Source organism: Moschus berezovskii, chromosome 16, assembly GCF_049115385.1.
Source record: "Moschus berezovskii isolate FMDL1 chromosome 16, NW_MosBer_1.0, whole genome shotgun sequence".
Taxonomy (NCBI): domain Eukaryota; kingdom Metazoa; phylum Chordata; class Mammalia; order Artiodactyla; family Moschidae; genus Moschus; species Moschus berezovskii.
The window spans coordinates 4,424,137-4,436,472 of record NC_142475.1 but is presented as its reverse complement, the minus strand read 5'-3'; the positions used below and the strand labels follow the sequence as shown (position 1 = coordinate 4,436,472).

The 12,336-nt window shown below is 39.5% G+C and overlaps 1 protein-coding gene across 1 annotated transcript in view; it reads right to left on the bottom strand.

Annotated features, from left to right (window-relative positions):
* Positions 1-409: 409 nt before the first annotated feature.
* RALYL (RALY RNA binding protein like) overlaps positions 410-12,336 on the bottom strand; it is a 412,556-nt gene continuing 400,629 nt past the window's right edge. The window contains exon 7 of the mRNA XM_088844683.1: positions 410-684. Coding sequence (XP_088700809.1) covers positions 410-684 — 275 coding nt within the window. The remainder of the gene's footprint in view (positions 685-12,336) is intronic.

The following is a 12,336-nucleotide window of genomic DNA, read 5'->3' as shown; positions in this document are numbered from 1 at the left end:
TGGAAATGAGCAGTATAGTTATAACAACATCGGGAAAATAAAACATGTAAAGAATCAGGTCTTAAATCTACAGCTCATAAGAGGTGGTCGTCAAGCAGCACAGGCGCTGAAGACGATAAACGGGCCTCACGCTAACGGGCAACCTCAGTGAACAGTGTACAGGCCTGCCGCCCGTGTGACTAATGCAGTCACCGCCAGTGAGGGACGCCGAGGGCCGGGCGGGCGGCCACGCGCCCTCCGGCAGATGACCGCCTCATCGCCAGGACGCCACACCCGCGCACAGCTCCTGCGCGATGGCGCCAACGCAAGATTCTTGCTGCGATGAAGCCTTGAGAAAGAGGCTTTTCCATCTGCGGCTGCGAATATACCCACTTCTAACCTATAACGTTCTTGCTGGTTATCCGTTCCCTCATAGTTTAGCAAAGCTCCACTGAGCGCGTGCTCTGCGCAGAGCACCCCGCGTCCGCCTCCGTCCGAGCGCCGCCGGGCTGCGCGCGGGCCTGTCTCCTACCAGCTCGTGAGCCGCGTCCTCGTCGAAGTCGTCCTCCACGCCGTCGGTCAGCTCCTCCCCGTCGGCGTCGGGCGCTCCCTCCGCGGGCTCCTCCGCCGAGTGGTCTGCGTTCTCTGACACACTCTCATCCTGGATCAGCTCTAGGCTCGCTTCCAGCTGCTTCTTCTGAGCTTCTGGAGGCGGGCGAGAAAGCAAACCACTGCTACCTTGGGGTGCTCACGAGCCATTTGGATAAACCATGAAAAAGCAGTCTAGGAATGGGTCAACTCTACTGTGAAGGGTGCGAGCAACACAAAGTCATGTTAAGGTCCAATTAACTCAGTTGCATAAACTATGTTCAAATACAGATATGTACTGATATGTAAGCATATTATGTGTTACAGAATTAGCAAAGTTTGGGGAATCTAGAGGGTCTGTGTATACAAGGAAAAAAGATTTACTATACAGATTAATCTTTCTGGCTATATATAATCCTTTCTGATAAGGACGTTTCCTCTGAGGAGAAAATACAGCAACAAATAAAGAGGGAAATCAGATAAAACAGAGATCTTGTTCACTCAAGGAAGGAGGACGAATAAAGCTCGTTGGTAAGTTCAAACCCGAGTGAAAAAGAGAAAAACTCGCTAGGAAAAAAGTGCAAAAGCAGGTATGTTGGCTCTCAGACAGAATGTCCATGTGAACCATCCTTTGATATTTCATTCTAAATTTTGTTGGTCGATGTGATTAACTGCAATGGTTAAAATTCTGCGGCTGGGTTCAAGGTCGAGCTTCATCACTTATCAGCTTTGTGATTCTTAAATGATTAACCCTCCTTATGCTTCCGTTTTCTCACCCACACAATCCCGATAGACAGATACCGCTTCAAGTAGTGAATCCAAGTATAGTGATTTGCAAATAATAAGTGCTCAACAAATGAAGCTACATTCTACATGCATATAACTCTTTCTAATACCAGGGTGTGCGCATTCCATTAACAGAAATTTGCCCAAGTGGGAATTATGCAGACAACAAAATAATTATTTACCCTAGTGGCTGGTTTTCATCTTTTGTGAAAATATCAAGAAGCATTGAGTATTGAATAAATGAGATCATTCTTAGGTACTTCCTTCTCTTACTCCCATCTGTATATAACTATACCTAAAGCTGGGTGCTTTTCACTCACTTTGACTATTATTATTTGATCAGATGGTTACCCCATTATTTGCTTTGCGTTTTAAAAGATGTTACATTTTGAGTGGGCTTATATTTTACAGCAGTAAGGATAGTTTATAGGGCCAAAATATTTTGGGGGTACTCATTCCTGGACTCTTTCATGAGTTAAAAAGAAATAAACATTGTCATACGCATTTTGACTTAGAACAAATCTTTGCAAATATGTAAATCAATGAATGGATAAACATTATGTACAAATAAGCAGAGATCTTCCTCTATAAATAATTTAAAATTGCAGTAATAGTTACTTATGAAATACAGGTGTAATGTCAAGGAGATAGCGTGGGTTCAGTTCAACCATTGCCATAAAGTAAATATCAAAATAATGCGAGTCACATGAACTTTTTGGTTTTCAGTATGTATAAAAGCTATGTTTACACTATAGTCTATTAAGGGGACAATAGCATTATGTCTAGAAAACAATGTACATACCTTAATTGCAAAATAGTTTATGGCTGAAAAGTCATAATCATCATCTGAACCTTCAGTGAGTCATAATCATTTTTCTGGTGGAGGGTTTAACTATTTCAAGAAACACCAAGCTGAGACACAAAGACATGAAGCAAGCAAATGCTGTGGGAAGAATGGTGGTGATGCCTCTAAATGAGTTCTTGCACTTTAAATCTTCAAGTAATAAAGTTCATGTATTGAAAACAAGGCAGAAGCGTTGTGCCCTGGCCCTGCTGCACAGGACAGACTGCTAGTTCCAGCTTAGTTATTCACCAGTGGAATTATACACAGAGGATTGAGTCTGTTTTGGCTACTTGGTCAGGCCATGCAAACATATTAAGCTGACCTTTCCTCAACTACAAAAAAAGCTTTCAAAATAATATGTAGATTATGAGGATGAATGAAGTTTATATTTGGGAAGTGTTTTGCAGACTATGGAGGACAACATAAGTGTGTATTGTAACATACAAAAGATATGCTTTTCATTATGAATGTGCTAAGACAACAATAACAAAATCAACAAGTCTGAAACAAGAAGTCTGGTAAGATCAGAGAATAACAGAGGAAAAACCTGTGGGACTGAGGTTCAGAAGAAAAGAGCTGACCGATTCAACCGAGGCTAAAAATAATTAGTAGAGGCATTTTAAAATGACAAAACCTTGGCACTTTCTCTTCACATTTACTTTACATGTATAGATGTGGACTATATATTCCTTGATAGATTTTTAAAATCAATTTGTTAGCTTCAGATTTTTCCATGTAACAAAATAATGATGTAAACTCTGCTTTGAACTGGAGAAGGCAATGGCAACCCACTCCAGTACTCTTGCATGGAAGATCCCATGGACAGAGGAGCCTGGTGGGCTGCAGTCCACAAGGTTGCGAAGAGTAGGACACGACTGAGTGACTTCACTTTCACTTTTCACTTTCATGTACTGGAGAAGGAAATGGAAACCCACTCCAGTGTTCTTGCCTGGAGAATCCCAGGGACGGGGGAGCCTAGTGGGCTGCTGTCTATGGGGTCGCACAGAGTTGGACACGACTGAAGTAACTTAGCAGCAGCAGCAGCAGCTTTGAAAGCTATACATTTTATATTCATTTGCATACCTGAATGTTCTGATGGAAGCAAGAGGCATAAATTCTCCCCTTTTCTCTAACATCTAAATAAATTTTACATAGAAAGTCCTATGATCACTACAAAGTGGTTACTGTTAGAGGTTTGTTTCTAAATCTAGAAAATTATTTATTATTTTATTTCCAAATAGGGAAATAGGTTAAAGGAAAAAAAATTAATCTAGAGAAAATAATCTAAACATCTGGATTAAAAGGAAGGTAAATTAGGCAAGAGATACAACCAAAGCCACAGTGAACTTAACTGTTACTGAAAATTGCAAGATTTTATTCATCTCATCTCTCTTCACATATCACTGCTTTCTGAAGTTCCAGACCTTTAACTGAGGCTGACCAAGCTACACACATGACTAGTACCCGCTGAGAAAAAACTGTGATGAAAAACAGTTACCATATAATCCACTCCTGATTATATATATAATCCCACTCCTGAACATACACCCAGAAAAGGTGAACACTCTAATTGGAAATGATGCATGCACCCCAATGTTCATAGCAGCATTACTTTCAATAACCAAGACATGAAAGCAACCTAAGTGTCCATCAACAAACTAATGGATAAAGGAGATATGTCACGTGCACACACACACACACACACACACATACACTGCAATATGCTCAACCATGAAAAGAATGAAATAATGCCACTTGCAGCAACAGGGATGGACCAGAGATTATCAGACTAAGTGATGAAAGCCAGATAAAGAAAGACAAACATCATATGATATCAGTTATATTTGAAATCTAAGAACAGTACAGAGAAACTTATGTATTTATTGGGTTAGACAAAAAGTTTGCTCAGGCTTTCCAGTAACATCTTATGGAAAAACCTGAACTTTTTGTCCAACCCAATACAACAGAGAAACAAACTCAGACAGAAAACTCTGTGGTCACCAGAAGGGAAGGAAGGGGAGGGATAAATCAGGAGTGAGGGATTAGCAGATATAAGTGGTCATATTTAAAACAGGTAAACAAGAAGGATTTACTGCATAGCACAGAGGACTATATTCAATATCTTGCAATAACCTATAATGAAAAAGAATAGAAAAAAGTATGAATCATTTTGCTGTAGATCTGGAACTAACACAATATGAAAATAAACTATATTTTAAATTTTTAAAAAAGCTATGATGGGCAGACTAGTGAGAGCACAGAAAAGCTTGGAATCCTCTGGCATTGATCATGTCATCTGCTCCACTCTGTTGCATCTATATCACGATCCCTTGGAGGGCACATGGATTTGCTACTCTGGTCTGATCTTCTACTCTTTCTCCTAAGTTTGTACTTATCACCTGATGCCCTTACTTCTAGCCACTTTGGGTCACTATGATGCTTGTTCAAATGCTCTGGCTCTCAAATCCTGGTGTTGGCATTTTAAGACCGACAAAAAAGAAAGAAAGAAAATGAAGTTTTGAGATTAGATAACTATTATTTTATTGAAAAATGTTCCCAACCTTACAACTTTTCCAACTGCCAAACTTTTTTATTTTAAATCATTGTGTTTATTCTTTTGTTATCATCAATAAATGGGCTTCTGGTTGAAATTCACATTCTATTGGAAATTCATTTGATCTGGCATCTCTATTTCTTCTCTAATGATATCAGAAATATTTGTTCTTTAAGAGTTGCCACTTTTTGATATTGAAAGTTTATATATATATATTTCCCCCCTCTAGAAAATCTCTGTCACAGAATCTATGCAGGACCAGATCTTGGATCTGTGCAGTTCTCATGTGGCTTTGCATAACAATACGATTCAGTTATCTTTGGAATCCAAGCTGACTTTCCTGATCTTCTTAGCCGAATACAATCCCTTCTCCTTTGATTAACCAAAGCTTGGATCAAACAGTTCTGTTGTCCTCTCCTTTTCTCATTAGTGTTTAAGCTTCCCTGAAACTTGAGCCATTGCTTCAAAAGGTCATTGTCTCACTGGAAGCGGATAATAAAGATATCGATCTTTTGTAAAGTGAAAAATGCAATACAAGTCAGTCATCAAGAAATATTTTGATGTGCTCTGTACCCCTCACTGAATGCCTCATGCACACAAGAGAAGGTATTAGAGAGAATATAGGATTTGAGATCCACACTTTTCCTAATTACTGGTTCTAGTAATTGTAATTTTATTTTCTGAAAGATCAGCATAAAAATAACATCTTTCAGAGGGTTTCCGTGTACTCAAGTGAGGAAAAATAAGTGACTATGTTTTTAAATAAAGGCCACACAAACATGTTACCTTAAGAGGTTCCAAATCATTATTGAGTTGAATCTGTATTGATCACTTAATGGCTATAGATAAATTGTCCATGCAAAATAATTCATCACTACTGATCATTAGGAATTATATATTACAATTTTGGCTTTGACATGATCCCTTAATTTCTGTTTAGACAGACGATGTTTTAAATTACTCTGTTTTGTGGTATTAATATGCAATATATGTAACTCTTCTGTTGACCTATTTCAAAGGCAGTTGTGCATTAATATAGCTTATTGCAAAAAACCCTATTACATCCTCATTCATCCATTCATTAATTTGAAAGCTAAATGAATGGGAGAGATTATTTGAGTTGAGAAAAAAGGCTTAATTGATTCATAGGAGTTTAACAGAAATATAATCAATATGTGCTTTAGTAATGTGGTCATCACAAATTTTTGTCATTATCACTGGAAAATGTTATAATCATGAGAAAAGCACACATGAAAGCTTATCTTGTTTATTAAACTGTTGGTTCACAATAAGCAGTTTTGATCCAGTTACTATATTGCTGAAATAGAAAGAAAGCACCTTGTTTTTTTTTTGAATAGTTATCTAATTTTACTTCTACTAGGAATGAGTAGCTTTGTAGTAGTTGTAGGTTTTAGTTTATTCTTCACGTCATAGCAGTCTATTTATCTGCATTTCTTTATCTACTTATTTTTCCTTTTTATTATGATTGTATGTGTGTGTGTGTGCATGTATGCATTCATGTCTCTACTACTGAAGTTTCTTTGGGTCAGGAACATTTTTATAGATTGGAGCCTTATGTGCAAATTAAATATTTGTTGAATATATTCCTGAATTTTTATGGAACTAAAAATATGAAAATAAATGTTTGGGCGTCAAATTCTTTTCACAGAGTCAAAGCGATTTTTGAATTTGGCACCATAGTAGCAGCAATATAAATTCAGCAAGAAACGAAAAGAGACCTCCTTGCCACATTCTAACGAGCCCCACACCACTAAGGCAAAGTCAACTGCGGAGTGGGAGAGAGTCTCAGAGAAAAGTTGTTCACGGTTATCCTGACAGGTCTTGAGGAGAAAAATAAGCTGTGAAGATTTCAGGTGTAGGCGGGAGGCGGGCTGCCTTTGAACACTGGTGTCTGGGAGTCCTCACTGACTTTTCAAGTCAGAGTAAGTGTGACCACAACATTTCTTTTGGGAGAAAAGTGAGTTAGTTTTAGATTTTTTAAAAGAACATGTCAGGAGCCAAAAAGTTCACAGCTTGTGCCTAAAAGGTATCTCTAATATTATATAAATTATGAATTCCAACAGAAAAAAAGTTCATTTTGGCTGCAAGTTAGTGGGTGCTAGGACTTCCCTGGTGGCTCAGAAGGTAAAGCGTCTGACTGCAATGCGGGAGACCTGGGTTCAATCCCTGGGTGGGGAAGATCCCCTGGAGAGGGCAATGGCACCCCACTCCAGTACTCTTGCTTGGAAAATCCCATGGATGGAGGAGCCTAGTGGGCTACAGTCCGTGGGGTCGCAAAGAGTCAGACATGACTGAATGACTTCACTTTCACTTTAGTGGGTGCTTACAAAGTGCTGACTGTGGCACATTCATCACCCTTGGCGCTGAAGCATCCTGAGGGGCAGGCTCATTTCCCACTCTCCAGAGGGAGAAAGGCGTGCAGACGTTTGGGAAGGTGGCCACAGTGAGCTGGAATTCCCATCTCAGGTTGTCTGACTCCACAGCCTGGGGTGTTTTCTAACATAGCTCAAGAAAAAGGCCTCATTGAACACACCGGGTGAGTGCTGAATCAGAAGCCAGACAATTTTTTTAGGCTTAAATTTTTTAAAATTTTAAAATCTTTTATTGAAGTATAATTGGTTTGCAATACTGTTAATTACTGCTGTCCAGCAAAGTGATTCAGTTACACACATACACACACAGTCTTTTTTAAGAAACATTCTTTTCTATTAGGGTTTATCATAGGCTATTGAATGTAGCTCCCGGGGCTACAGGGACTACTACAATGAAACAGAAGCCTGTTTCTTGGTCCTATATATAAAAACTGACATCTGCTAAGCTCACCCTCCCAGTTCACGCTCCCCCCGCCCCAGTCCCCTTGGCAAGCACAAGCCTGCTCTTTAGTCTCTGTCTGAGTCTGTTTTTGGGTCTTATTTTAGACAGGTTCTTTTGGGTCATATTTTAGATTCCGCATATAAGTGATACCATCTGTTGTTATCTTTCTTTTTCTGACTTAATACGATAATCTCTAGTTACATCTATGTTGCTGCAAATGACATTATTTCATTGTTTTTGCGGCTGAGTAGTATTCCAATGTGTATATATATACACCACATCTTTCTTATCCGTTCATCTGTCCATGGACATGCATCTTGGCTATTGTGAACAGTGTGGCTGTAAACACATGGGTGCATGTATCTTTTTGAATTATAGTTTTGTCCAGATATACGCCTAAGAGTGGGATTGCTGGCTCATGTGTTAATTCCGTTTTTAGTTTTCTGAGGAACATCTATGCTGTTTTCCACAGTGGCTGAACCAACTTATATTCCTACCAACGGTGTAGGAGGGAGGAACCAGGTAATTTTAAATTTAAGAATGAAGAAGTCTGCTTAGGGATACACATTCAAACTAAACAATGGCTATCAAAGGAAAAGACGTGCAAGTGACAGGTAAATACTTCTGTTTAAGGAAAAATGCCTCAGGCTCTAGAAAGCCCTGAAAGGAAAGAACTTGATACTAAATTTCAATCCTCACACTCAAATACTTTTTCTATACATCTCATTTCTATTTCAACACATATACATGATCTGGAAAACAAGTTAGAATTGTTGGGATTTATGTTAGAAGCATTTTTATTAAATTCAGTTTGCTGTAGAGCTATTATCATTAATATAACTCTGAAAATTGGTTGAGTTGGCAATTAAGTTTTTTGAAATGCTGGCTTAATTGCTAGCTAATTGCTAGCTGAATTGTACTTAGCAGATGGTTGGAAAGGATGTTGACATAAAACAGTCACATTACTCATCAGAGTCAGCTAGTATTCTGAAACCATTGTTTTTGCATTGGAGTATAAACTATATTTTTTAAAAATTCTGCAACACCTTTATATAATATGAATTTAACTCAATTATTCCAGTAAATGTCAGTTCGAAAGATGTACATTTTATGACTGGCATTACTAATGATGACATAAATGAGCATTAGGGAGGTTATTCAAGAGGAATGCTTTTATATTAAAATGTTAGTTACATCAGTACATTCTGGGACAAGATGACCTCAAAGTGTTCACAAGAAGCACCCTTGATAGTAAAATTCAATAAAATCATTAAAAAATTACTGAGACACTGTGTTTGTTTAAATCCCGCTAATTTTAAGGAACAGATAATATTTTATTAATTTTATACATTTTATAAGGACCTTTCCAAATTTTTTGCAGCTAGTAAGTCCTGGAAATAAGTTTCTTGTAGGATGTGAACCTAGCTCTGTTAATTTCCAAGACTGGGCCCTTGGATGTTTTAGCGTATAAATCTATGTGTCCCATGGAAGATGAATTAGGGAGGAAACAAACTAGAATTGGAGAGAACAGCTAAAAGTTCTTAAAAAAATAAGAAAAGGGCAACAGAGCACGTGAATGGGCTTGGGTATTAGCAGTTCCATTGGAAAAAAGGACAGAAACCATACAGACTTAATAGGAGCAGAAGACATTAAGAAGAAGTGGTATAAATGCATGGAAGAACTATACAAAAGAGATCTTCATACCCAGATAACCATGATGGTGTGACCACTCACTTAGAGCCAGACATCCTGGAGTGGGAAGTCAAGTGGGTCTTAGGAAGCATCACTACAAGCAAAACTAGTGGAGGTGATGGAATTACAGCTGATCTATTTCTAATCCTAAAAGATGATGCTATGAAAGTGCTGTACTCAATATGCCAGCAAATTTGGAAAACTCAGCAGTGGCCACAGGACTGGAAAAGGTCAGTTTCATTCCAATCACAAAGAAAACCAATGCCAAAGAATTTTCAAGCTATTGCACAATTGCACTCATCTCACACATTAACAAAGTAATGCTCAAAATTCTCCAAGCCAGGCTTCAAAAGTACGTGAATTGAGAACTTCCAGATGTTCAAGCTGGATTTAGAAAAAGCAGAGAAACCAGAGATTAAACTGACAACATTCACTGGATCATAGAAAAAGCAAGAGAATTCCAGAAAAAATTCCTGGGAAAGCAATAGAAACAGTGACAGACTTAATTTTCTTGGGCTCCAAAATCACTGCAGATGGTGACTGCAGCCATGAAATTAAAACATGCTTGCTCCTTGGAAGAAAAGTTATGACCAACCTGCTGCTGCTGCTGCTGAGTCACTTCAGTCGTGTCCGACTCTGTGTGACCCCATATACGGAAGCCCACCAGGCTCCCCCGTCCCTGGGATTCTCCAGGCAAGAACACTGGAGTGGGTTGCCATTTCCTTCTCCAATGTGTGAAAGTGAAAAGTGAAAGTGAAGTCGCTCAGTCGTGTCCGACCCTTAGCGACTCCATGGACTGTAGCCCACCAGGCTCCTCCATCCATGGGATTTTCTAGGCAATAGTACTGGAGTGGCTTGCCGTTGCCTTCTCCATGACCAACCTAGATAGCATATTAAAAAGCAGAGACAATTACTTTGCCGACAAAGGTTTGTATAGTCAAAGCTATGGTTCTTCCAGTGATCATGTATGGATGTGAGAATTGGAACCTAAAGAAAGCCGAGCACCGAAGAATTGATGCTTTTGAACTGTGGTGTTGGATAAGACTCTTGAGAGTCCCGTGGACTGCAAGGAGGTCCAATCAGTTCATCCTAAAGGAAATCAGTCCTGAATATTCATTGGAAGGACTGATGCTGAAGCTGAAACTCCAATACTTTGGCCACCTGATGTAAAGAGCCAACTCATTAGAAAAGACCCTGATGCTGGGAAAGATTGAGGGTGGGAGGAGAAGGGGATGACAGAGGACGGGATGGTTGGATGGCATCACCAACTCAATAGACTAGAGTTTGAGCCAGCCCCGAGAGATGGTGAAGGACAGGGAAGCCTGGTGTGCTGCAGTCCATGGGGTTGCAGAGAGTTAGACACGACTCTCTGAGAGAGTGAACAGCAATCAGAAAATAGAAGGTGTTTTTTACTTAAAAAGATGCCAAAGGTCAGATTTTGCAACGCTAGTCACAGTAGGGTCAGAAGATGATGCTGAGGTCGGCAGTGTGGATGACAGGATTTGTTACGTGGTGGTGTGACAGAAGTCGGACATGGAAAGAAGTGTGTATTTAGAGGAGAAAGGGGTCCGCTCTGAAAGGCTACGACTGTGCTGTTACAAAGAAAACCTTCCTGTTATCCTCAGCGTGACTGCTCTTTGACAGCCTTCATTCTGACTACCGTCCTGACTTCCTTTTTCTTACAGCGTTTACTTTAGAATCCTTGCGACTGCGGATTCTTTCTATGCTTCTTTGAAGTGTACATCTTTTTACAAATCTGGCATGTCTTCTCAAGACCTGGAGGCTCTCCCTTTGAAATGCAATCTTCAGAAAAAGATGGGACGACTCCTGTCACCGGTCTCCGTGGACCAGCAGGAGCCTAACTGCCATAGAGTCAGTCAGCAAACACAGGTGGGTGGCCTCATCTTATTGATCAGCCTCCCTACTATATCCTCCAGTACATTTTCATCATTGCATTCCTGCATTTAACAACCCTCCTCCCTTTTGTTTCAGTAGAGTTGAGCTCAAGTTCCATCCCCTATTTCAGTAGTCTTTTTTTTTTTTGGAAATTGCAATAGTTTTGACCCTGATCAAAGCAGTCTTGAGTGAAGTCTTCCTTGTCATTTTTAACACGTGTCCAGTGACACTTATCTGATGGATGTCACAGGATCTCTCCAAGAAGTAGTTGGGAAAGTTCTGATCCATTTGCTAAAGACAGCTCAATCTCGTCACCCGCACCCTATAAATTGGGTTTCTCAAAAACAACTTTTGTAGTTAAATATTTCCACAAGATTTTTAAGAAAAATAGCAAGTCCCACTTGCTTCACCATTCTCAGCTCTTTAAGGGCTTTGCATTTGCATAGCTGATCTTTTAAAAACTTGGCTTTGTTTCCCAAACAGCGTGTTTCCATTGCTACTTCTTGATTAGTTTTATTCATTGTCTACTGACATCACCCTTGGGAGACTGGAGACTCAGTTCTCTGTCTACAAGTCCCCACTTCCCACATACCTAGAGAGCTATATTGTAAACTAGATGAAATCAATTTTCAGTTTTTACATAAATTTAACTATGTAAATGCTTTGGGAAGCTAAGCTGTTAGTATATAAGGAGCAATTTTTTCTTTCCCAAACAGTATTTTACTTTCTTTGGAGGCAAAAATTTCCTTTGGGTGTTTGTGTATTGTTAATTCTCTATGTACTTCTATGCCTCTTTGACTTGTACAAATGCTTATGCAAACTTACCTGCTCCTCAACCACATGTGTAAGTCTCATCTCAGTGAATTCACTTCCCCACTGGATCCATTTCATCTTCTTGACAAAGTCTCTCCCAGAACTTCTGAACTGGTCTCTCCGGACTCAGCTCTTTCCAGGTCTATTCCTTAACTCATATGCTAGAATCTTCCTCACCATTATCCTGAGGATTCCCTTTGCCTTTGGATTCCTTGCTTTCGGAAAGTCATGTTTTTCCCTTTTAGAGTTTAACTCCTTGCTTTGGGAATTAGGTATAGAACTCAGTTCAGTTCAGTTCAGTTCAGTCGCTCAGTCGTGTCCGACTCTCCGCGACCCCATGAATCACAGC